This window comes from Pezoporus wallicus, unplaced genomic scaffold (genome assembly GCF_028554395.1).
Source record: "Pezoporus wallicus isolate ANWC-B61680 ecotype Strahan unplaced genomic scaffold, APGP_CSIRO_Pwel_v1 contig_5767, whole genome shotgun sequence".
NCBI classification, from domain to species: Eukaryota; Metazoa; Chordata; class Aves; order Psittaciformes; family Psittacidae; genus Pezoporus; species Pezoporus wallicus.
The window spans coordinates 9,057,513-9,085,209 of NW_026640599.1; the positions used below are offsets into that span (position 1 = coordinate 9,057,513).

The window sequence follows — 27,697 nt, forward strand, 5'->3', positions numbered from 1 at the left end:
CAGGTCGTGTCATGCATAACTGGGATTGTCATCCCCTTGGTGAGAGGTGTGGTGCTGACTTCACCCTTCTTAATGAACCTCTTATGTGCGCCTGTAAACATTAGTGATAGCTTGGGCACACTGTCTGCATCCTTCACTGTAGGAAGGATTGTAAACAGCTCTGGTAAGATGTACTTTACTGCCTAAAGTGGTGTTTTGTGGATTTTTAATGCATGCTGCTTTTCCAAGCCTTAGAAGCAGCTTTAAGAAAGCTGGATCCCAGTAGAGGCAATCAAAGATGGTAGGCTGAAAGGCTCTTCAGAAGAAGGTTTGTGGATTTTCAGTATGAAGCAGCTTTGCTGCATAGTCTGATGTTGCATCTTTAGGAAACAGATGTGAGGGGTTATAAAGAGAAAAAAAAAAATGCAGAAATAGAGGGGGAAAAAATGCAGAAAAGGGGGAAAAGCTTTTCCATATGGGAAGACATTTGGTTTTAAACACGTCTTAGGCTCTCTTCTTTAGAGCAGTATTTCTAATAACATTGCAAAGTGGCTCAGTGCAGTAAGTTAACTCATCTATTTGTTTTTTAGATAATGGAAAGTATGCAATCTTGAAAAAAAAAAAAAGCTACTCATATAGAAGGGAACAGACTTATTCACAAAATACTTTTCTCATCAGACAGCTCAGAAGGCAACAAGAAAGTAAATACTTTAATTAACTGAGACAAAATCTAAGTTAGGGTGAACAGTGATGACCATTCCTCTGGGGCACACAAGGAGACAGTTTACGGCTCTTAAAAATAACCTATTTTCACAAAAAAAACACTCTTGTTTATTAGCTGAAATTTCTTTTTTTCCCTGGATATATAATTACAGATGTTATCTTTAGACAAACAAACACAACTTGTCTTTGTAGTTCTGTTATCTTAGGCAAAAGTGGATGGAACTAGGTTGAATATAAAATAAAGCATCTGTAGTGAAGGCTAGCACTGCCTGCTTAATTTATGCAGGAAGTCTCTACCTTCCTGATCCATGTTGCACAGGTAGCATTGGCTGCTTTTCTGAGTTTGTCTTAAAGAAAACTTCATCACTGAAACACAGTAGCATGTGCCAGATCACAGCTTCCAATTTAAGCTGAGGTTTTTGCAGCCTCAGAATTGGCTCCTGATGGCTCCTTAAGGTTAAAAATATGTGATTGTTATATTGATTTTAGTGGACTTAATTCGAATTTATTGTTTACTAATCAGATAAACCTCTTAGGAAATTTAATTCAGAGGAGATTCTTTTGGCTATACTGGTCCTGTCCTTACAGGTTTTCCTTTTCTTACTGCATCAGTAAGTATCTATCCTGGTTAGTGCTTGTCCATTCTTCTGATTAGCTTCTAATGTTGACTGTATTGTTTAGGAGAACTTCAATTCAATGTCTCTCCAGTGTAGGATAACTGCTAATGCAAGGTATTTAAATGAATATTATCTGATTATTTTTTTCTGTTTCGTTGGTATTTAACAGAAGTTTTGTGATAGAATTTGGCATGAGTTACAAGTGTATGATCTGACTGAGTTAACATCTGTTTATGGATACTGGAGATGGAGGGTGGCATGATGGAGAAGTAATATTAATGTTAATTTTGCACTACAAGCATAATCTCTGATTTTAAACTAATAATTGAAAAACAAAAGTATTGTCACTTCTGATTCTTCTCCCCATTCTCTCCAAGTTACTGAGTGACCACCTAATCAGTTTTTGGCAGGGAGGGCAATTGAGGGGGACAGAATCACCTCACACTGGACATTCCTGCTCCCGCTCTGCAGGGGAGTTTCCAAGACAGGGTTGCCTTCAATGAAAAAAGCTTACGCAGTGATGGTAGCTGATGTGTTTTAAGAGCTGCTTTTTTCCCACCCCCTTCCCAGCACTTTTATGGTGTAAATTTCTACTTGCAGTTTCTGCCCTGACAGCTGTGGATATGGCAAATGGCAAGCCAGCTGCTTGTGTTGCATGCCTGTAGTTGATGGGGCAACATTTTCTTCCTGGAAGAAAGTGGAGAGCCTGAAAAAGCATATTTGGCTGGTATGGAGAGAGCATGGGACCTCCTTAACCGAGGTGGAAGCTACTGAACAGTGCTAACTATACAAACTGCTCGCCGTAGTAATAGTTGGGAATCATTTATGGTCGATAGCACTATTTAAAGGGTGTTCTTTATTGATTTTTGATAGAAGGTGGGTAATTGGCTGTGGTCTCTCATGGTATTCTTCTCCTGTCATAAGCACTAGCAAAAATGGATCCTCCAGTGTTAGCTATCAGAGAACAAACGGTGGCCTGTGCTATCCATCTAAGTATAGTCTCTCATGGCTGCCAGCCTGACATACCATGCTCTTAACAGGAGAGCAAGCATCCTGGGGGTGAGATTCACAGGTTTTCTTTTCCTGTGGTGCTTCTGAGAAGGAAGAACAAAGATTTTTCCCAGCTGCTCTTGCTGTTACAGGTCACACTCACTGATAATGGTGGGGGCGTATATACCATCACTGAGCAGAATGTGCTCCAGGAGAGAGTGGGCCATGTAACTAATGTGGCTTGTCTCTTCTTCAGTCTGTGAAGGTGGGAGCATGGTCAATAGATGATCTTGCCTTAGTGCAGTTTTGTGTTTTATAAAATTCATATGTCAGAAAGGGCAAGATAAATGAAATGTTCTCTGTGCTTTAAAGAAAGAAGCAATGAGGTCTGTGATGGTATTTCATTGGTGATAAGAGTTTGTTGCATGGTTTTTGATCGGTCCTTGAGAAACCATGACAGATACATGCCTGTAGAATTGTTCTGTTTCCAGCAAGGAATGTCTGTTTTCCTTTCAATTCAAATGGGGACATGAAACTGGGATCCCACTGGTGGCACCTACAGGTAGATTCCTACTTGATGTGGACGTGCATGTTTATTCATGCTGATAAGATCTCAAAAAATAATTGACCTCTGAAAAATTATTGAAAACTGTTAAGCTCATTAACTGTGTGTCCATCCCTAGAGATACAGGAGAAACTGTATTATTTTTTTTTCTTCAGGCTACTCCCAGGTAATAAAACACACGCTTGTTTATCAGTTATAAAAATTACCACCCTGATCTAGCCTCAATACAATCCTTTTCAGTATGTGTGTGGTGTGAAGCTAGCTTAAGAATGCTTTACATTTAATCAGTAATGAAACAACAGTGTAGCAGACCTTGAACCACAAATAAAATGTGATCAGCCTTGTTACTTTGATGGTTGCATTAAGAACTGGATGTGAATGAACAATGCCAAAAGAAATTGAGGAAAGATGCATGTGATGCTTTTGAAAAGAGAAATGCATACTGAAGAACTGATTATTTAGATAACACCATCACATCACTGTATCAGTCTTCAGGTTTGGAGTGCATCTGCAGGTCTTGTAGTGCCTGAAATATCTGACTGTGCTGCAGAAAGCAAAGAAATGCACCTAATTATTTTTCCATCATCTGTTTGTCAGGAGATGGAGTTCCATTTATCAAAACTGGGTATGACCATATTTTGCTGACTGTCCATGGACTCTAAATTTTATGTCTCCTTGATGTATTTTTCCCAGAAAATGCTACCTTTTGCTTTACTGCCTGGGGAATACCAAGACTGAAGACTGCACAGCCAAAGATCTCTTCTTCAATCTTTAAGCAAATGATGTAGTTTATCTGATATACCACCACAATGGCCTGTTGCATTAAGGGATTTTTTTGCTTTACTTTCCCAAAATATCATGTACGTTTTGTTTCCGTGAAGATTAGATTAGCTTCATTGAACATTAGATTAGTTTCATTGAGTATTTTCAAATATTTTTAAAGAGGAGACTTTAAAGTGGGAAATATTTTGTTCTGGGAAGACAAGAATATACAGAAAACTTCAAAATAACTTTTGGATGTTTTAAGTTTTCCTTAAACAAAGAAATTATTAAAGTCCCTGTGAATTTGCAAAATCCTTCTTCAGAGAATCTGCATTTGTGTAGTTTTGTTAAAACTCAAACCAGTTTTTGCTTTGTAGAGCATTCTGGTTTCAGTACCGGTTTCATGCTAATTATTTAAATATGCTTTGAGTGCACAGGAATCTATTATACACTGTGTATTTGAATCTGTAAAGCTAGAAGATTGAAGCAGATGAGATAGCATTATTATTTTGTAGAGAAAACATTGGTCTGCACTAACAGCATGAAATCACTTATCATTTACCACTAACACAAAACATTTATATGCAAATGAATGTAAAAAATAGACCTACTTTACCCATGAATGATTTGATTTCTCATAAGAATTATGCCTTTTACCTTAATTTCATCTTCTTGCCATTTCTCGCACAGTAATCCTTTCTTTTTGCCCTTATCACTAGTCAGATCTTAAAGCTGCTTTTGTCAGTAATAGTGAATATTAATCATCATAGTGGTCAATGAGGAAGACTTCATTTTGGAATGGAGATTTGTATGTGCTAGAGTTGGGATTTATTGTTAATATTCTGCATGCTCATAGCACAAAAATTATTTGCCCTTTTTACTATTGCCCTTTACAAGTTAAAGTTCTGGTTATATGTCATCTGCCTTCCTGTCTTCAGGCTGAGCTAACTTAACTGCAGAGAAAGAAATCCCGAAGTCCATCACCAAATCAATAACGCTAAGGAGTTAAAGGGCTTCTTATTGCTCATATAGATCGTGTCGAAAATGTTTGTTGCTGTTGTTAGCAGATCTTTTATACAGAACTGCAGTAAAGCCTTGTGGTATGCCAAAGGCAGTAAATACATCTGCATGCAAATTGTGAATGTCCTTCTTCCTAACTGTCTCAGGAAACAGTTTTGGATCCTAGATAATTTCCTTAGTTACTTTTTTTCTTTGGGTTGTTTGGTGTTTTGGGCAAGTAAAAAATACACACCCAGGTTCGCAGAGTCACAGCATAGTTTGGGTTGGAAGGGACCTTTAAAAATCCAACCCTCTAGGTCAAAAGCAGACTGGATAAACAGGGATGTTACAGTATAATATGTTTTGAAGAGGTAGTGTATTCCTAGCAATCTACTTTTTTTTTTTGCTTTATTTGAAATTGCTGATAAGCTGTTTAGGACTTTGTGAAATGCATTTAACTGAATATGTAACTGATAGTTTGAATTCTGGAGAAATAAATAAGAGCACTTGGCTGGCTAGGGACAAAATTACATGACAAAGAAGAAAAACAAAAAAATAATGAGCACTTGGTCTTGAAGAGTCTGCTGATTAAATAAGAGTAAGAAGAATAGTTTATGTAATTGCTTTATTAGCACTGCAAAGCATGACTAGGGCTTGGCTTTTTGCTTGATTGTGCTGTAGAAAAAGAAGGGCATTTTTCAGGAAAGGGGATAATGATGATGATTGATTATGAATCTTTCCTGGGTTCTGCAGGGCTGTAAGTATCATGCACCTGAGCTTTATTTCTGTAAACATTTAGGACAAATATTTGTACTCTTTGAAACTATTTGCTTTTTAATCAGTATATGCTTAGTAATTGCAGTAAAATACAAGTGTCATTTGAGCTGTCCGGCTTTTTCTCCTTATCTACTTACTCTGTGTTTATGAAACAGATGTGCAAGGATCATGTGTTATGCACTTCTAAATTACCCCATATGTCAGTGCTGTTCGAAAGAGAGATAACCTTAGTGTTGGCATTTCATAATGCTGGAGGAAGGGCCGTTAGAAATGTATGTTGTAGGCAGATCTGATGAGGTATGAAGTTACATAAGGCACCTTCCATATGACAAGTTGTGTTCTCAGTTGCTCGCAACTTTGGGCTGGTAAGCTATCTGCCTCATACTTTGTGGGATGTGTTCAGCCAAATGTTTTCAAGAATGAGGTTCAGATGCATTTTGTTAATTTTAAAAACAACTTTGGAGACAAAGGTTGGAACTTTTCTTGGTGAATTTTTGGCCGCCCCAAATTTGGAGGCATGGTTTTGAAATGGCTGCCATGTGCCGTGGTATCTGTATGATCCTGTTTTGATTATTCACTTAAGATCTTCCTCAGTTTTCCCCTGAACTGAGGATTCTGTGAACTTTACTGTTTCCAGGTTGCTTGTTTAAAAGCAATAATATATACAGAAATTATACTAAAAAAATAATATGGAAGATGAAAGCACTGAAAGATAGTGTGGAGCAGAATTAAATTTGTCTGGGGTTATCTTAAGTCCATTTCTTAGCAGTCATATGCTATTACCTAAAAATCCTGCATTCAGTCTGTGAATAAGAAGGAAAAGACTTTAAAAAGTTGTAGTAGAGAGAAAGCTTATGATTTAATCCTTGTGATTTTTAGCCATATCACTGAGAGATGTCAGGCATAACTGAGAAGTTACATTTCTTTACACATAATTTATTACGTACTGCACATAATTTGTTACCCCGTACACCCATCTAGACTATAATATTAGTCTTTTCAAAATGTTGCCATTTTTTTCCTTCTTTAAATAATAATGTTTGTGTGTGTGATAATAAACATTTGCCAAATAAAAATAAAAGTTTACTTTTTGTAGTTTGTACAGCCATGGTTGCCTTCTCCAGAGGGGTATCAGGAATTGATATTAGCACTGCTATTTGCTCTGCCTGCCTGGAGAAACTGTTTTTACTTTACTTTTGCCCCCAGCTCCAGTGTTACAGTAGTATTGTTGGTTCCCAACTTGTGTCTCTTTGTTGTCAACTTGTGTCCAGCAATGGTCACTTCATGCCTTTTTCTCCACATGATTTCCAGCCACTTTCTGGGCTGGAGAGAAGTAACAGTTATTTAGGGAGGTAGGCAGAGGGGCCTTACCTTAATTTCTCGATCTTGGATTGTTTGCCGAAGCCGAATAATGACATTGAACTTGTTGTGTTCTTTGTGCTTGGAGGTGTAGAGGCATTTGTGGTTACATAAAAGTTGTGATCATGACATCTGCTCTAAGGGATTTTTTGATTTGTTAATGGGCCTGTGGCTGTCTCTATTGCATATTGCAATGTGTTTAGATGTGGACTTCTTTTGATATCTGAGCTTGGCATTTTTAGTTAGTTGATTTGTCTTTGCATTTGCAATAGGCAGCATAAAAGTACCCTAAACTAAAGGTCTCAGCAGCTTCTAGACAACCTGTCTGGGCCATCAGAGATAGCACTATGAGTTAGGAACACTTGGCTTTTAAGCTGTACTAGCAGTGTGAGATGCAGTTCCCTGCCAGAAGGGGTCAAGTGAATTTAGCACAAGAGATAAAATGAGGTCTGATTTTATTTTTCTTTTTTAATATATATATACACACACATATATCTATTTTAATTGGGGGAAGAGGAGGGACACCTGGTGAACATTGATCAAGCTGAATTTTCACTTTACTTCCAAAGTCTGGTTACTGAACTCTGTTCCTATCCTGTGTGACTGGTGCAAGGATGTCCTGGCAAAGGGACTAGGCTTCCTGTTGCTACCAGAAAAAAAAGCAAAATTCATCAGTGGCTCAGTGGTGGTTAGAGCTGCTGCTTGTCAGCATGTGAAGAAAAGAGCTACAATTCGTCACTCACACTGTCATGTGAAGCCACAGAAAAGTAATTAGCAGGTAAAATGCCTATTAATAGCTCCCACCACCTTTAGTTGGAACACCTGCTGACAAGCTATTACTCTGTGTAGCTTAGTTTCATCAAGTTCTTGTTTTGTGATTGCCAGAAAGACTCCATTAGAGCTGTTTCTGTTGAGGCAGGGTGTCTCTGAAGAGATTCTTGCTCCATGGCCTCTCATTGAGAAAGCGGATGCATAGACTTGCTTTGCTTCTTGTAATCTCTGCAAGCATGCAGAGATTTCTTTGTGGTTCCTTCAGTGACTGTGAATTTATTTTGGCTAATGAAAGCATAACTTGTGTTAGTGCTGGCTAAATGTAGACTAGGGGAAAACAAAGAATTGTCTCTTTTTGCCTGCTATTATCTTCTCATGGTGCTTGAAAATAAACTGTGCATTTCTAAGAAAACCGTATTATTAATAGTGTCTTATTGTATATAAAGTATGATTAAACTTGGTGGTTATTATCTGAGCAGTTTTTTTTCCAATATTAGAACATGCAACTCTTTGTTAATTTCTAATGTGGGACAGAAATATTAGCGATAAACAAAGTGTGGAATTTGTTAGCTTGGCTGCTGTTTTAGGATCCTTCTACTTAAAGGCTTCAATAAACACAGCTGCCCCAAAATATATTCCATCCCCCGCTTTATCTGCCTCATATTACAGGTGGAGGCTTTACTGAAGCCATTCCCCTTGTAAGACTGAATTCTGTATGTAGCTTAAGCTTTACATTTGCCCCTTGTCTTTTCTTTTATGTTAAACAGCACACACTTTATGAATATGTGTGAAAATAGACTTTGTATCTGTTAACACTGTCTCTTCCTTTCCACATATACAATGGTGAAAAAAGACATTGAAAAAGAGTGAGTCTGCAGGTGTCTATCACTTGAAATATTAACAAGAGGCCACTAAGCTTTTATAGGAGCTGATTTTCTAAAGAAGCGTATACAGAAATGCAGGCTATTTTCCTGTTGTAGAATAAACTTTTGATTCATCCTGTGTTTTGGGGAAGTGAGCACCATGTCGTGCAGGTGTCACAGGGCTCGCTTACAGTGGGCTGTTGATCTGGCTGTTTTATACGGCATTTTGTATGACACATCTTTCACCTAAACTGTCTTTAATTTGTTTCTTCCCCTGTTAATTTTGTCAAAATAAGCCAGGTGCTCAAGAAGCAGGGTGAAATAAGAACAAACCCTATTTTTGGTGATGAAACACTGGAACAGGTTGCCCAGAGAAGCTGTGGATGCTCCATTCCTAGCAGTCTTCAAAGACAGGTTGGATGGGTTTTGAGCAACCTGATCTAGTGGGAGGTGTCCCTGCCCATGGCAGGGGGGCTGGAACTGGATGATCTTGAAGGTCCCTTCTAACGCAGACCGTTCTGTTTCTATGATTTTATGATTTTTTTCCAACTTTTACTCTGGCCCAGTCCTCAATCTCCGTCGTGCTCTCTCAGCCATAGAAAACCACAGCAAAATCAAATTTATTTTTTTCTAATGCCTGTCTCTTTACTTTGAACTGGGTTGGTAAGTAACTAGTTTGGCTGCGTAATAAAGCACGATTTACTTTTCCCTCCCTATTTATTGCCTTCATTTTTTATTTTTTTATTTATAATCTAACTCTATCTCTTGTGTAACTACTATTGAATATTTACATGGTGGGAAAGTCACTGCCCAAACATACAATTTGTCTAACTGGGAACTGAACCTGATGGCAGAGGACAGCTCCTGTGCAGAAACTGTGCAGTTGAGAAACATGTGTGGCAATCCTTCCTTGCCCAAAGTATGGATGTTCACAGAAGTTACAGTGACAGCTTTTAAAGCACAACCTTAGCGCATGGTCACCTCCGCCTTAAGCTGAGTCCCAAAGTGCATCCTCTGCTGTCGTAAGATAGATGTGGTTTTAGTGTCTCCCTCACGAAGAGTGTTTGATTTACAAGCACAAAGAAGGGCTGGTTGAGAGATGGCAAACTGTGTTCTAAAGTCTCTCTTTTCTGTGATGATCTCCCATTTTCCTGGGAGTGGATGTTGTGGGAGGGCTGGGGGCTCACTGCCGCCAGCTTCAGTGTAATGATCCTGTAATCCTGTGTAATTAAAGAGGAGATTAAGTTCATTTAGTAGACGGTTTGGGTTAAGAGCATGACAACTGCTGTAAATAATTACACACCCCAAACCCATTTCTTACAGGAAAAAAAGACTAAGGTAAATAAACTTCAGTGGTCTCAAATTAGCATTGACAAATATATCCCTTCTCCCATCTCTTCTCCTTGTGGACAGATCAGCATGGGAGCCAAACTGGGGGTCTGGGAGAAAAGTTGGTGAGGAGAGTGTGTGTTAGAAAGTAGATTTTTATATGTGCAGCTGAAGGGTTTTCTGCATCCTACTTCATCATCATTTGTAGTAGAAAATGGTCCACCCTTTGACAGAAAGTAGCCCTTCCCATCATCAATTGAACAATGTGGGAGCACCCTGTGATGTGGTTAAGGTGAGGAGTACCTTCAGAAGTCCCATCTTTTCTTTACAGGAATACTAAGCTCAATTCAGTGCAATTGCTTGCTTATTCCTTTACAAAGGCAAAAGAAAATCTCTTTCAAAAGAACTCTATTATTCTTTGCATATGTAAGGAAAGCAAATCTATTATAGAAATAACGAATCATTGATGGTACTATATTATATTGTAATTGAACATTAAATTAGGGTATTCTCTAGTGCTGTTTCAGTAATATTTGTATATTTGGATTGTATATATTGGAAGGATTATCACATACTGTTTATTAATATTTCTTCATAATTTTTTCTGTCTGCTGCGCACCTGAGGAACGTAATTTAAGTTTAAAGGATTGACTCTTAAATGGAAGCATAGTTTACATCTTGACTTTAAAAGAGCAACAGACACTGGGCAGAGAGTAGCACTATGTCCTCTAGTCTGTGATTCTAGTGGTTCTTTTCTGCTAACAAGAATAAAAATAAGGCAATGAACATGTTTCCTTGACAGAAACCAACCATAGCAATTTGGTGTCATACTGTGTCCATATGATGTACTAATGCTAGTTGCAGGCCTTCTTGTCTAATGTGATCTTAGGACCTGGTATGAGTACAGACATGAGGGGACTGATCCCTAACCATCAGATTTACTGAGAGAACCATCTGATCACTGAAAGTGATGGACTGCTTTGAAAGTCAGTCTTCCAGACTAGTCTTTTTTCTTCATTTTGAGATGTTTTTCAGCTAAAAGATCACTCATAATTTTGCTCTTCTTTTGTTCCATTTTTATGCACTTTAGAAACAGAACACGCCATACATTTAAAAATTAATGAGTGGGTGTGTTTCTACCTTAATTATTAGGAATGGTTAAGTTTTGAAGCAGAAGAGCAATCTTGCTGTTCTCAGTACTTCATGTTCAGATGGAAAGCTAATTTTTTCTTGTCTTTTTTTTTTTTTTTTTTCTCAATGCAGAACTATGGTTTGGAAACAGAAAATCTGAAAACCCTTTCTCACAAACTGAATGCATCTGCCAAAAATCTGCAGAACTTCATCACTGGGAGGAGGAGGAGTGGTCACTACGATGGAAGGACCAGCCGCAAATTACCGAATGATTTTCTGACATCGGTAGTGGATCTGATTGGAGCAGCTAAAAGTCTGCTGGCTTGGCTGGACAGGTAAAATCTCCAAAATGTGTTACAGGTGACCAGATCATGCACACGCACAAACCCCAACTTCTTTACAAAATATAATGTGGGCACTGAAACGGAAGCAAAATTCATTTACAAATTCTGAGAGGAAGTTTGTAGCAATTTTTTCTTGTAAAGTCACCATGCCATTCAGATAGCATTTCACTACAGTACTTCTAAATACACTGCAACGCTACACATTTCTGGAAATACAGTAGAGCAACAGGATGACATCATTAGGTTATATATCACAGAATCATAGAATCAACTAGGTTAGAAAAGACCTTTAAGATCATCAAGTACAACCGTTACCCCAGGACTGCCAAGACCACCACTAAACCATGTCACTAAGAAAGAGCCTCACCTACAAAGGTTTTGAACACTTCCAGGGCCAGTGATTCCACCACTCGCCTGGGCAGCCTGTTCCAATGCCAGATCATCCTCTCTGTGAAGAAATTTTTCCTAATGTCCAGTCTAAACCTCCCCTGGTGTAGCTTGAGGCCGTTACCTCTTGTCCTATCACTTCTTACCTGGGAGAAGAGACTGACCCCCCACCTCACTGCAACCTCCTTTCAGGCAGTTGTAGCGAGCTATAAGTTCTCAACAACTATGTAGATACATGTGTGTTTGATACTGATATGCACTCTGACCTGCATAACTCAGATTCATTGCTCTGAGAGTATCAAATTCACAAAAATATGATTGTAATTTACATTTGATAGGTGTCAATATATATTTAAAATGTGTGTGTGTGTACCATGCATGTTGCACTTTAGGTTTTTTAAGTGGCAGTGAGATACCTCTGAAACCGAAAATGCCTTTTGAACTTATACTTTTGCCTCTATTACCTAGGAAGTATGTGGGACCATGACTTAAGTGCTCTCCTTTTCTGTATCTATAGTGACATTTTTCTAATGACAACAAGAGTAATAATGCAAGTTTTTAAGATGATCATTGAAACCCCTGAAGTGGTTAAAATTAGCCTATCTGTATGTCTTGCAAAATGCATCACAGTGATTTTTATCATTAAAATAAAATGCTTATCTTGATTTGAAGATGTATCTTTTTTTTTTTTTTTGTATCCAGCAGCTGAAGTTTTGTTCAGAGTATGATCTTTGTGAAATTCACAAAATCCAACAGAATTATTTGGATTTACTGCTGTGGGTTTTGTTGTGTTTCATTTTCCTGAGGCAAACTGTATTCTGTCCCATAAATGATTTCCATTTGAAAGGTTTAACTGAGGCATGAATCTTCTCCATTTCTTAAGCTGAACTGCAAAATCTTTCTTTTGTTCATTAGATTGCAGGTACCACTGCTGTTTCTCTTCTCCTCCCTTTCAAGCGTTCCCCAAGTTTCAAAACCAGAATACCTAAAGTTGGGTTCCTAAATTGCTATTTATATGTTTAGCATTAGATGTGCAGAGAAGCAATACAATCTCATGGCAAGAGTTTAGTATTGAGACTTGAAAAATTTCGAATATATTTTTAGTTCTGCCTCCAGCCTATTTTTGTTACTGGGAAAACCTGTAGGCTTCGCATTTTATCCCTGCAAATATTTTTTGACAGAGAACAGCATTATCATTCTGGGCTTTAAAACAGAAGGAATGGTAGAAAACCGTGGTAGAATGGTAGAAAACCATGCATAGGCAGATCAGTGTTTGCCACTCCTTTCTATTCTGGTATTAAGAAGTAAACTTTCACACACATGCGCACACACACACATACACACATATATATACTTTTAACACATTGAAAAACATTGTGGTTTTGTCATCAATATGTATTTAGTAGTTGAACTTCAGGACTTTTTAGTATTAAAAGACAAATCCAGACTGTAAAATTAGTTTGTAGCTCAGGAGTGTGTTGAGCATTATCTCCTAGTGAAGTTACGTTTATAAAGGCAACTATAGTGTATTTGTCAGAGATAATTCTGTTAGCAGGTTTTAGTGTTGGTGGGGGAAGACCTTTTAAATAATTTTTCTAAAAAATGCATATCAGTTCTGCTACCAGTAAAATGCAAAATGACTTTTGTACTCATCTGAAATGGTAGCTGGTCAGACTAGGAGTTCCAAGGAGTTAAAAATGAAGGCAATCATGATGGCAGCCTGCTTTTAGCAGTGTTGCCTTGAGTGTCCAGATAAGGCTTCCTAAAAGTGATATTTTAATTTTGTTCAGATTTCTCGGAAAGTGTTTGAAGATCTGTGTGTAGCTTAAACACCTGGTTCTGGCAAATCCCTCCCTCCTCTCCCACCCCCTCTCATAAATCAGACTTTTCTTATTTATGAACATGTGAGCATTTTGGTTAGGTTTGTTCTTCCTTGTTTGGTGAAGCCTCAGGTTAGGATGATGGCTGGCCAGTGACTTCATTTTCCTCAGGAAGGGGAGCATCTGGAGATCAACAGGATTTTGCCTGTTGTATTCCTTCTAAGAAGCTGTTGGGGCCACTAGGGGGAGACAGAAAGATTTTAAAAATAAAATATTTAAAGTCAGGAACTTGGATTTAATTTTATTCTTCACAGCCATTATTATTAAATCTGGGTCCCAGATCTTAGTATTTTGATTGATTTTTACCACCAGTTCTATCTCTGGGGTGCAAGAGAGGGGAAAGCATACCATTAGGAGGAATAAAGTGGCTATTAGGGTTATTCACCCCATTGTGCTAGTCATACTAAGCTGCCCTTATTCAGTGTTTTTCAGATCATGTCAGGAAAAAGCAGCTAGCGGCAGTTCCAACTTGCATAGAAATACAATAATGTGGCTTTTATGTGTAGGGAATGGTGGTGACTCCGTATGACTTGTGCTTCACTTGCTGCTCTAGTGAGCTCTTTTTTAGGATGTTTTTGTAGAATGCTTAAAATTTGTAAGGACCTTGTTAAGCCAGGCACAGTTGTCAAAAGTGTGAGAGTCATGATTTGCTGAGTTACTTTCACCATGGCTCTTGCAGTGCCACTGTGCAGGGCCAATCCAAGGGCACTGTTTATTTCAGGTCTCTGCCTGGAGCAGTCCTACTTCCAGATGTATGTCAGAGATCGAGTTTAACTGAAAATTAGGGTAGCTTTTGTCACCAGGCTTTAAAAGTCTTCTGATTTAGTTTCATTTAGAAACTGGAAAACTTAGTGGAGAATTCTAGCTATTTTTAAAACAGGTTGGCTGATGATTTTGAGGAATATGAAATAGCTCTCCAATAACGTTCTGTAAAGAAACTGTCATCACACTAGATGATTATGTCCTTAACTTTTTTAAACTAATTTTAACTTCCTGTTACTTTCTCAGCCCATAAAATTTGTCCTCTCTTCCAGGAGACTTAAATCCTTTAAGTACTCCATTTTCCCCCTTCGAATCCCACTGTACATCATGTTTTTCTTTCATGGGACAGCTGGATTTAGGGTAGAGCTTATTACTACAGTCTTAACAGGGAACAACTGTAATGCTGTTTGTGGAAGAGGAGGGATCCTGAGAGAACCTGACATGGGGTGACATTTGGTAGCAGGAGCATGAGCTCTGTCTCCTTGCATGAGCATCTTGTCTCTTTGCTCTGCCAGCATACAGCTTGATTGCATCCCTTGCTTCTGCTGGTGCCAGCTTCCCTGTTGCTCTTGGTTTGATATGTTGTCTTCATTCACCTCCACCACACTCCTGTAGTCTTTGACAGCCAACCAACCTGGAAACCTGTATTTCCTATTGACTGCACTAAGCAAAAAAAAATTTCTTAGTTATGCATTTGGGCTTCCTGCTTCTGCCTGTGCTGTAGTGCTTATGCTGTGTTACCTGAAGCAAGGGCTCCTCATCCCATGTGTCTTGTGCAGCACCAGGAAGAATGGTTTGGATCTTAGCAAATAGTACCAATAAATGCGGACTTAGAGACTAGGAGTGAGGAAGGGATTGTTGTTCTTAGGGCTTTAATCAAGTCTCCATTAAAGACACAACTAAGAGAATGTGGTAGTTTATTTTTCAATTAAGAATTTAAGAAAATATAATAAACTCCTCATGAGATAACTACTACAGCATTTTGCATCTGTTATTGTGTCACAGATTTTAATGGTTGTGAATTAGTATTTGTCAAGGAACACTGGATTTTAGTGTACTATTTGACTCAGCCATCTGTGTGGGCAGTGATTCAATATGTCTTTCACAGCAACTCTCCTGTATCCCTTGTTTTTCACCCTAGCACTATCCCCATTTTGGAAATAAAAAACTTAAACTGCTACTGCAGATTACACTGAAGTCTAAGTAGTAGGAACAAAGAGATCTTGTGGAGACAGATTTTGTATTCAAAGCTTTCAGTACTGTGGCCAGAGAAAAGCTAGCAGGCTGACAAATGTGCACTAGTCTAATTAATTTACCACTGCTGTCTGGATATGTGATACATGAACAAAATGAAACAAGGAGATCAACAAAAAAACCAACTGTAAATAAAAATTTTTGGTCATCTGAAAGATACAGGTCAACTTGCTGACAGTAATAACAAAATGTGAAATTTTTGGCAAGTCTAGGTCCGCTTTTATGGCCATTCAGAGTGGTTAGGTATAACCTTTTGGCTTCTGACCCCAGGTGGGCAAGTCATTTTGGCCTGCGCTTAAACGTGCTAGTATTCTGCAGAGCACTTCTATGTATACATAAATATGATTAAGTAAGGCTAAAATCTGTGTGTAAAGTTAAGGATATTAGAATGCTTCAGTAGTTAAGTCTGGACAGAGAATAGGACCTCCAAGCCCCACTGTGGGCTGCATATACCTTTTTGATGATGCTCTGTTGTCTACAGAGAAGTGCAGCCTTCAGTGATGTAAATACTCTTTGTTCATATGTGAGCAATTCTAGGTGTTCAGATTCGGTGCAACCCCTTAAGCCTACTTTGTGTGAAAGCATTGTGGTAGCAGACTGCATTCCCCGCTAAAAAATGGGTCTCCCTCTTTTCACCATGGTGACATACACAACACATACTTTGTCTTCTGCTGTACGTAAAATGGGTTCAGTTGGGTTTCTTTGTCTCATTGTTTTCAGTGAATGAGCCATGGTGGTGCTTATGGTGTGACTATTTTGTAGTCTTAAGTAAAGAGGAACATTGTTTACAAGCCCATAACTTCTTACAAAGAAGGTGTTTCTGATTTAGAGTCTCCTTTCTAAGAGACTTTACACCATCCTGTTAGCTGTGCTTGGTTATTGCCTATCCTAATAGGGCAAATCTGTTTTGCACACAAGATGGCAGGGGAAAACAAATGAAAACCCAAAAAAAAAGAAACCAAAATGTTTAGTGATTCTGTATTCATCACACAAATTATGGACTTTCTGTCAATTGGTTTTCAATCTTAAACCTGTAAATCTTACATTTCCTTTATGCATTTCCCTTTATGTTTGCTTGAATGGTATGCCAAACCTGTTAGTAAGTGCTGCCTAAGAGTGCTATGGTACTTAACTATGGAACAGCTGTAAATGTTTAACAGAGCATTCATTCAAAGAATTCTTTTATCCAGTGTGAATTCTACTGCATTCCTCCCTGATTCTACATAAAGCAGTTCCATTAGAATTAAATAAAATATTTGTTTCATGAAAGCCTAAAATTATGAATTTTAGATGGATTTGGTGCAAATATATATGCAGCAACATTCTATGTTCAGATATCTATTTGAATTATCTATTTGAATTCAGATTTCCATTTGAGCTTAATGTGTTACCTTTGAAGGCTCAGTTATATCTCTGATTTGGTTCCCTCTCTCTTTAAAATATTTTTGACTATTATGTTTAATCAAACTGCTCTGAGGATATTTTCCCATGTTAGGGTGCTAAAATAAGCATGATATTGGTCTTAAACCCCTCACAATGTCTATTGTTATAAAATAGCTGTGTACTAAAACTAGTGGTGAAATGTGACTAACTTTTATTCTGGGGCAATACTTTTACAAACAGGGGTCTGTATTTGTCCAAAGTGCAACTTTTAAAGTGAAATAGTTATTTCTGTGTATCATTTTCCCCTAACCAAGTGTTACGTGGAAAAGACAGATGAGGTAAAGCATCCAAGGCCGAAAAATGTTGATAATGGTAATATAGAAATACCAAGTGTATGCATCTCCTTCATAATGCACATCTTTATGTAATTGTTTGGGAAGGATTTTCCTTCATGTGCTGTTGGTACTTGTAAGTATTAATAGCTGTTGAATCACATTATTTCTTAAGTCTGTGAGGGAATTAGCTGGGCTATGGTGATGTAGCTGTTTTTCTATCAGTCTTTCAGGGTGGCTTAATTAATTAATAATATTAGATAATACACTTTTTTTTTTCATCCTGAAAGATGTTGATACTGCTATAGATTTTAATTAGGTCTCATTTCATAAAAATATATACCTACATGCGTGTATGTTACAGCTTGCATTATGCACATATAAACAAAATCATGTTTCAGAGGTGTTTTATTATTTATCTCAAACACTGGTTTAACGAAATGTGAAAAGAAACAGTACCTCTGTCATGCCTGGTGTGAGGGAAACTTTACTTCCTATAGATCAGGGACTTGAAGTTGATTGAATTGAATGTTATTTGAAACAACAACAAAAAAAGATAAAGCACCAATTGTAAGCTGTTTTTTTTTTTTTTTTTCTTCTGTGAATGAGGTATTTAGAAGCTCTTCGTCTCACTGGAATCTGTCTTGTCTAATGAGGTGCAGGCTCACAATGTAGGTTTGCAAAGTGGAAAAATTAAGAGGCTCCCACTTTTCCAGCTGCATGCATCAGCACAAAACATGTCTGAACTTAATTATCCTTGAAGCCTATTAGCCATTTGCGAAAGTGGTTTGAAAATGGCTTCAAATGTTGGAGAAAGCAGGAGAAAAGGTGAGAAAAAGGGCAAAACCAACTTTCATGTGCATGTCCATGCACATGTGCGTGTGTGCAGAAGTGCTTATGTGATTGGATTAATCTCATTTTCTTAAAATGTCAGGATGTAAAACGGGTAGACAAAGAATGGAAAGGGGAAACCAGCAGAGGTCCAGAAGAGGAAATGAGTGGAAAGGGCATGTGATAAGGTATGTGTGCTATGGAGCCACAGAGGTGTTTTCATGTGGGTGTTGCAAAGGAGGAGAATGACAAGGAGGTTTTCAAAGAAGAACAATTAAATTACAAGAGAAATTTTGTAAAACAGGTTCCATGAATGAGGAAATGTAAAAGGTCTTGGAAGTTACTGAGAGAGGCAAGACAATGGGACAGTGAGGTCAGTGTCACAGCAGGAAGTGGGGCAACATATGACCCCAGTCCAGGGTAGTTTTTCAGTTCTTGTTTAACTTAAAGAGCATTGAATTGGACAGCAAATGTGTTAAAAATTGCAGTTGTCTCAGGGATTTTTCTTCACTGGAGCCTTAGGAGTTATGGGAGACTTGAATGTCCAAGGGACTGTGAAAGATACAGGTTTGACAGAAAAGAGTGGAAGGTGGAAGCTGATAGAAATAGCACAGCCAAGGAAATGATTTTTTTAAAGTAGAGAGAAGTGGTCTAATTAAACAAGGAATTCCTTCTACATGGTGTGTTTCTGATGCCTTGAAGAAGAAAGTGTTTTAGCAGCCAATTGAAATGTTTCAGTGTATGGAGGCTTTATTTGCATTTGTACATACTGTTTCATCTGTTCATTCAACAATATTGTGCTGTATTAAAATTGCAATTAGTGGATGTTATCAGTAAAGAGGGTTTTTTTTGTCAGACTGGTGTTTCACGCTGTTTCTTTCATGAATCCCATCAGTGATCCCACAGTGAAGTTTCTGTTAATATTTTCGTTGAAACTGCTGGCATGTTGCTATACAAAGTCTTGCTGGACTTTCACTGTTGAAATTGAGTCTTGGGAACAATGCGTTCCCTTTGGTAGTAAATATTTAAAGAGGCCCTTACTAGTTTCCCTGCTGCTTATGCAGTAGTGCTGTATAATTGTGTGTGCAGATTGCCTTCAGGGTAGTGGTGTGAACTGGGAAGGAAAGGGAATTGCAATTTTATTGGTCCAATTTGCAGCAATACCCCAGAGAGGCATCAGCAGAAGCTGATGTGAGAGGTGGTTTATAAGACCAGAGACCTCCAGAGGAGGCAGCTCAAGGACCCCTTATGTTTTCTGCGGTAGCAAAGTCCGTATAACATGGACCTGTCTCCTTATCTTTCCAAGTTGTGAAGCACTTTTCAGAATAATACTTATTAGTTACTGAGTTTTCATAGTCTTCTCCCTCCTCCTGGCACCCTTGCTGCCTGTTTCATATGCTGTTTTCAGTAATGCTTCACTATGTAAACTTCAATGTAACAAAATGAGTAATGTCTCAGTCTCTTGGCCTATTCTTTAATGTCAACAAAGTTTATTTGGGGTGCATTTCTAACAATCTTCACTAAGAGAAATGACAGTAAAAATGTCATTGTTTTCCTCATGAATTGTGAAACCAAACTAAATTGGAAAAGTATGAAGGAAGATAATGCAGTATTAGAAGTCAAAGCCTACCAAGCGATTTTCTTTAGAGAAATGCTGGAGGCTTTGAAATGTCAATTAGATTCCAGTTGCGTAATTTGAGGATCAAATTACATTAACACCCATACTTAATATAAAATAATACTGTTTGCTGGCTTGATTCCGTTCATCTTCAATAAAAGTGAGTTCATAAATGAGCATGACCTTTTTAAATCAAAGTTTCAGGTAGATTTCAGAAGCTCAGCAGTTACAATTTTGAAAGGAAAAATATCAGTGGTTTTTGTACATCTTGGCTAATGTAATTTTTTAAATGCAATTATGTTTCATAACCAAGCTGTTCAGATACTTTTTATTCTTTAATATGCCCACATGTCTCCTGAACTTCAGTAATAATCTGTATGCGTGTCTGTGGGTATGCCTGCTGTAGTGTGTACTTAGCATGCAGCTGCCAAATACTGCATAAAACTTGGACTTTGAATTGTGATGTGTCAAATAGCTTTTGCAAGGCACCTTTTGGAACTTAACCAGATGCTGTCTACTAAATCCCACTCTGTTATTGGTTTTATGTTTCTTAAACTCTGCCTAGCTTCCAATTTCTGTACTTTTTAAAAAAGAATGTACTGCTTTTCTCCCTAGAAAATATGGGCAGAAAGAATATATTGTTGTATGATGTATTACATCAAATTAAGGCAGCAAATATGAGTACGCACATCAAAATTCATTCTGTCTTACGAGCCATCAGGGCTGGATTAGGAGCTCTGGAGAAAAAAAAGTGCTAGAACAAGCAGGCAGAGAGAGGAGTTCACATGGGTTTATTAATGGACAGTTCCAAATTTAGTGTAGGACAAAATTTTAGCCTGCACTAAAATTTCAGTAGCTCTGCACATGGATAAGAAACTTAGAAACCTGTTAAGAGCTGTAAGAACTATATCTGTAGTCATCACTCAGACCTACGTATAACAGAGATCTTTGTACTGGAAACTTTTCTCTAGGCTTAAATGAGGAACGCATAAAACCAACCAGTGCTGTAAACCATATATGTTTATAAACATATAAAAATATGTATACAAATATGTATGCTCTAATAAGTAATAAAAGAAGGCAGTTGGGGAAGGAACTGGTCACTCAGCTTAATTTAAAGGCAATGACACTTAAAGTATTGTTTAGAGATCTTGGCACACTGCATGATTTATCATTAGTTTATTCAGACATTATAATCCTTGTGGTTCTGTGCCACCGTTTTCTGTTTTAAATGTTAGAAGCAGGTATGTATATTAGGGAGAAATGCCATCTTTGCAATGCTAATAATGCCCATAAAAACCTCATTTGCAACACTGAGTCAAAATCTTGACTCCTCCTGAAGAAGATACCCATCCTGCCTAGTGTTTGGCTCCTTCTAAAATACAGAAAATAGGCCAACTTGAGTTTATAGTTTAACACGGACTCTAAGTACAGGAATCAGATGACTGACAGCCTCATTAACCAAACACATTTTAGCAGTGTCTCTAGAAAGCAAGCATGCTTCTAGGTAGACAAGCATTTTAAACATTCTAATGTGAAGTTTTATGCTTTAGGATACAAGTAGGTGACATCTGCAAATGCTGGATCAACTTTTCATTTCACTAAGCATATCTGATTGTAGTACAGTGTGGGGGATGTTGGGCTGTGCCTGCAGTTTAGCTTTTGCAGCTGCTACTGAGTATTGATGCATCTCTGGCTCTGTGTTATTCCCCTCTTTGGATAAAAGTTTTACTTATTCTAAGTCCCCCCAGTGCTTTTACCAGATATTAGATCAGGTCCCAAGAATCCCAGTGAATCAGCCAAATGCTTTTCTCATCTGATTCGCATGTGGACACCATTTGTTTCGCAGGTGGAAGTGGTGCTTCTGGTTGGCTTTATGAGGGTATTCACAAACGAATGCAGAAGGCAAGGTGGGCTTTTTCTGTGGGAGTAAAGGCAGTCTAAAAGTGAACTGGAAGACTGTGAGAAATAATCATAGAATTGTTTAGGTTGAAGAAGACCTTTAAGATCATCAAATTCAACTGTTAACCCAGCACTGCCAAGTCCACCACTAAACCATGTCCCTGTTTGCCATGTCTAAACATCTGTTAAGGCCCTCCAGGGATGGTGACTCAACCACTTGCCTGGGCAGCTTGTTCCAATGCTTGATAAATCTTTCAGTGAAGAAATTTTTCCTAATGTCCAGTTTAACCAACCTTGGCACAACTTGAGGCCATCTCATCCTATTGCTTGTTACTTGGGAGAATTTCTTAAAGAGAAACTTATAAAACTTAAAAACTGCAAAACTAAGGAGAGATTAATATTTTCCATGGATATGTATCCTGAATTTAACAATTTTAGTAGTACATTTTGGGTATTCTGTGTGATTTTAATATCTCTAGATATAATGTGTCTTAAGCGCATTGTGCATCAGTGAAGCAAGCAGATATATGCTAGTGACATTCAACATTATTTTTCTTTTTTTTGTTTTAGATCACCTTTTGCTGCTGTAACAGATTACTCAGTAACAAGAAATAATGTCATACAGCTCTGTCTGGAACTAACAACAATAGTACAACAGGTATGAGACCATCTGCTTAGCAATTTATTTTTTCCTAAATTGTAAATGGCTGTTACCTTCTTCACACAATTTTGTTACTCTGTCAATATCATTTTCTAAGAAAAGCGGCTATCAGTACTTAGTAAGTGCTTTATAAAAATTCTGCTTCCTGGTTTTATAGTACTAGTTTAGTTTGTGGTGTGTATAGGCTTCTGCGCATCTCGGTAGTAAGGTTCATCTTGGGTTCTTTAGTCTACTATCGTCACTATAAATTGGTGAAATCTAATTGATAATTTGCATATTTGTTGTGTTTTTCCATTTATTTTTAATTAACTCTCTGGTTTAAAAGGTCTGTATCTTTTGGACTTTAGCCACCTGCTCTTTAGTACAGCTCATATCATCTCTACACTTGGGCAGATGACATGTCCCCGTGAGGCTAAAATACTTTGAATACATTTTTGTGCATCCTACCTTCAAGAAATCCATAAGTAGGTTCTGAGAAGCACTTTCTTAATGGGCTTCATTTGGAAATGCAATTTAGAGAACTTTCCGTACCCTTCCGTTGTCTCTCTGTAGTTTAGGTCTGTACCTATCTTTGCCTGTTGTTCTGCTGAAACTGAAAAGTGTCTTTAGCCACAGGTTGAAACTAATGTAGGTATGAAATTTTGTATAAATAACCTATAAAATAGTTCAGTTGAGCATCATCATTTACCCTTATTCATGCATATAGGAGACCAGTCTGCTGCTGATGATTGTGAAGGGCCTTGTTACCAACTTAGACCATCAGTTGACTGTGTGGTGCAGCAGTGCCCATCGTGCAGAGAGAAAAGAGTCCAGAAAGGGTTGCCTCTCCTGGTGGTTCAGCAACCACAGAGGGAAGGGACCACTGCTGCCAAGCAGAAGTTTGCACATGAGAAGTTGGAGTGGAAAAGAAGGGAGTGAGTGGGCTAGGTAGGAGCACTGAGGAGACTTTTTCAGGTTTTCAGAAGCACCACTCCAAACTGAGCAAAGCTACACTTCTCCTGTGGCCTCTTGGCTTGACTTTGTGATGATACTCTCCCTTTTATAAAAGAAATGCATATTTCTCTGATCCTTTCATAAACGTGTGCAATTAGATGATTAGTTGGATTTGCTTCCCACCTGAGCTGGAGAAGAGCATTATTGTTAGTCCCCTGTGTTCAAGCTTGGGAAATGAAAGTTCCTCACTTTTCTATATTATTGTTGTTATTGTAGTTATTATTGATTTATTTTAGTCATTCGTCATTATTTTCCCTTAGTTATGGGGTGGGGGGGAGAGTGGGGTGGGTGTGGGTAGCATGGAAATGGAGCATGGGCTGTTCTCTCCCCACAGGCCACACAGTGAGGGTCCCTGTTTGCTTCCTAGGTCAGGGGGCCAAAGGTCCAGTCCTGTCCTTCAGCCACCCTATGCTCCCCACTTCTCACTGTCACCTTGCCTCAAAATGGGAAGGAGGTGCCTTTGGTAGTGGCTGTGGAAGAAGAGCCGGCCTTTGTTTTCTTGGCTGCTTATTGCATGATGAGTGTTTTTTATCTGTCCTCTCATGGCTAGTGTCCTTGCTGCACTTGCCCTCTTGACATGAAGTCATAACCCCAGGAAGAAGAAGGCATCCCTTCCCCATGTCCAAATGGCTCATTTTCCACAGAGTTAGCTGTGAATCACTATCTAGATTTTCAATTAAGAGGAAAAGCCACCTGGTCCATTTTAATGTGTCCACTATTTGTGAAAAAGTGGGTAAAATATCAGCCGCTGAAGTATGTCCCAGGAATTAGCTCAATATCAGTCCATTTTCTTTCAAAATCATCCCTATCTATGATAATGCCAATTCGTTATGTATAGGTAAGTATTTTTCTATGTATATTTTTAGTATGAATGGGAACAAATTTTATTATTAAATACCTTTGGAGAACAGCAGTTTTATCTTTGCGAAAACTGACATGATTCCCCAGTCAGGCAGCAGTTCAGTACATGAATTCATATTTTGAAATCAAAAAGAACATTTAGGTGCCTAAATTTAAGCATGCTTTGAAATTGAATTGGGCTGTAGTCAGAAGAACAATAGTGAAAAATTCTATTAGTTATCCCAAACACATGTGGTTTGATCTCTATGTAAAACAAATGCATTCCAACATAGTATTTCAAAATGCCCTCACTGAGCTTTCGTTTTATGTGATCACTAAACGCAACTGAACGTTTCAATATCATCTTACAAGATCTGTCTCAGAGTCTGGTTTCTTTTGTATGCAGATTACTTCTCTAATTTACAATGAGTAGTTTAAAATATTTTTTTTGTTTATAAAAGACCTACAGAAGGCAGTGTTACAATTGCTCTTGTAACACTAGCTAACAATAGATTTTTATAAAGCTTAATAGTTTATTAAAACCATTAAACCCATGATTTATATATTGTCTGTACATTTTCTTATACATTTGACTTTTTTAAGGAATTTTTTTTTTAATACAACTTAAAAATAGAACTTCAGTATTCATCTCAGTAACTGAGCATGAGCAGGATTGAAAAGTGAGGGTTTTCTTTTGTTTGGTGGTTGGTTTGTTTTTGTTGTTTTTTGTTGTTTTTTTTTTGTGGTGTTTAAGTTACAGCTAACATTCAGATTTATTAACTGAAAATGATTCTTTAGTTTAGATGGAGGAAAAAAAAAAGCTAAAATTTAGCTGTGTTGCTTGAATAATTATGCACGTTTGGTAACATCAATGTTTCTTCATAGAATTAAATGTTGTTGGGTCATCCTTCCCCCCCCCCCATCAGTGCTAAACGTATAATGAACAAAAAAAATGACAGAATTACAGTACTTTCTTATCTGAGAAAAGTCTAAGAAAATCTATTGAGAGCCTGTGCTTTATACTTTAAATAATTTGAAAAGTTGGAGTTATAACATCTACTTAGAGACAGACTTTAGAATAAAGTACAGAATGGCACATACTGTGTTTTAACCGTTTTTTTTCTTATGCATGGTGCACAAAGCCCAGGACCCAACTAGCAGACCAGCATGCAGTGGATATTTCCCAGTGGAAGCAGGTCCCTCAGAGAACTGCAAGTTACTGTTGTAACCTTCTTTGCATCTGCACTAATCGTCCGCTTTTATGCAGCTGTTATATTTTGGCTCAGAAGATTTTTTTTCTCTCCCTTAGGACTTTAGGCTATTGTTTCATAGGTGCTTTCTGCAGGTTTTCACTTTTAATACCATCCTCCTTGCTGATGGCTTATTTGATTCAGGGCTTGCATTCTTGCTTCATTTTTATAATCAACTCTTCCCTTGCAGCAGAACGCTGGAGGAAAAAGATTTAAATAATAATTCTATGACTGTATCATGATTTTTGCTACCATTCCCTTGCACTCTCTGCCTTTATCTCCTACACCTGTTTGTCTCTCCATAGGAACCAGAGATGGGCATTATCCATCTTCTCTTTTTACACTGTAATAAGTAAAAAAGGCCTGTTCGTTCTTCATGGTACAAGATAGGTGCTAAAGGGGTACGGGTGTAGCGGATGAGACATGGGGTTCTGCATATTTCCCTTTTGGCTCATTCATGAGTTCAGATTTGTGTTCCAGAATTGTTCCGGTCATAAATGTCATGTAAGGAAGAGCATGAGTGACTCCTTGTCTTCATGGTGTTCATGAGTTTCTTGCTATTGACTTAGTTGGGGTGTTCAGCTTCAGAGGGTGCCTGGAACTGGTCCTTTTAAGTGTGCTTGTTTCATTTCAGAGAGGTACTAGTAAACAACTGTAAGGAAGAGAAGGTTTATTGCTTTCTCAGGCAATTTGTAGGTAGCTTTTATTATCATTCTCAATGCTCTTATTCTTCAGGAACCCATTAGGGTGTCACTAAAGAAGCTGTCTTCTTTAGTATTAAAGCCCTGGAAATCTTGGGAATATTCGAAAAACCTAATTTTATCTTGATTTTGTAAGTTATCAGACATGTAAAGAAAACTTTACTGCTGAGCACTGTCATTCTTATTTTTGCAGTTTAGTAGTGATCATTAGTAGTACTGGCCACATGTTTTTTACTTTCCTTAATCAGCTTTCACAATGATTTGCTGTTTATTTAGTTTTAAAACCACTGAAGTTTATCTCATAGCTTTAGGGTCTTGTGGGATTTACTTAGAAAGATAGTCCAGCAGAAGCATAACTGTAGGCCTGTAAAAACTCCTTTATAAAAGCTTCACTGCAATAAGTAATTGCAGTAAGTAATCTTGCTAAACACCTTTTTGAAGGACTGCATGGTGGAAGCAATTGTGTAACAGGGGTGGAGATGGAGAGCAGTCACTTAACTGACATGGATCTGGCTTGCACTGTAGTCACAGAACATACTTCTGACATCATCTGTGTCACAGCAATATTTTGATGTAAATTCAGATTCTGGAAAACACAGAGTGAGAACCTGAGTGGTGCAGTTTGGGAGGTGGTGGCTGGGATGGAAGACAGCTAGGAAAGACCAAGACAGCTGTTCAGAAATACTCTGTCTGGATGTACAGGCACCTTGCGATTTTGAGCTAAAAGCTGTAATATAGAGCACATACAGAAGTGCCCTGTGCACTGCCTCAGCTGAACGATTTGAAACTTATTCCCAAAGCTTATTCGCCGTTTAAGGATGGTTGAGATTTGTAAAATTGTCTATATACTCCATGCCCTGATGGACTTACTTCCCAGTCTTTGCTGGGCTTCTAGCAGGGTAATCTGTGTTGAGCTTCTAGCCATTGTTGTCTTTCAGATAAAAGATACTGAAAAGGATCGCAAATTATTTCTTCAGTAAGGCACTGTTTTGTGTGACATTGTGTATTTTTATAGTCAAATGTCTGTGACGTAATGGATATTTCAAATATTAAGTCTCGCTTGGAAGCTAAGTGCACGCTGGTTTTCCAGTTATAAGGATAAAAAGGAAATCTACTTTCTTAGCTCCCTGCCCCGACTCAGAATCCAAATGCAGCGGTATAAAATGGCTCTATTCATTTAGTAAGGATAATATCAAATATGTGAATACAGAAGAATAATGAATATCTTCAGTACTATTGTTACAAAGTATCTCTGATAAAATCTTTTCTATAAAAATTCCTCACTTTTGTTTTTAAGTCCTAATTATTAAGGAGTTTAAGGACTGACTAAACATAGCTTAAAAATTTTGAATTTTAAGTCATACCAAATTGGGTATCTTTAGCTAATAAACTGGCTTTAATAGTTTAGTGGTGTGAATGTTTAATTGGTTCCTCATTAAAGCTGCTTTGCGCTTCCAGATTGTTGGGATTTTTCAAAGCAACACGTGTTTGATGAAACAGTTATGCATTAAATTCTAAACTTTTTAATTTAAATTTTCAACATCATTCCTTCCACTCCAACTTTATTATCAAATGCTTACAGGAAATTCTTTGTTAGCTTACAGTGGTAATAATCTCCCTCCTGCACCATTCCCCTGCTCCCCTTCCCCCTGCTTCCACTACCCCTTCTTCTTAATGAAAATACTTCATGGTGC

General features: G+C 37.9%; 1 protein-coding gene across 7 annotated transcripts in view; it reads left to right on the forward strand.

Moving 5' to 3' along the window:
* CNKSR2 (connector enhancer of kinase suppressor of Ras 2) overlaps positions 1 to 27,697 on the forward strand; it is a 213,027-nt gene that overhangs the window by 35,589 nt on the left and 149,741 nt on the right. For all 7 annotated transcript variants that reach the window (XM_057419585.1, XM_057419587.1, XM_057419588.1 and 4 more), the window contains exons 3-4: positions 10,998 to 11,200; positions 22,129 to 22,216. In XM_057419585.1, the coding sequence (XP_057275568.1) occupies positions 10,998 to 11,200; positions 22,129 to 22,216 (291 nt within the window). The remainder of the gene's footprint in view (positions 1 to 10,997; positions 11,201 to 22,128; positions 22,217 to 27,697) is intronic.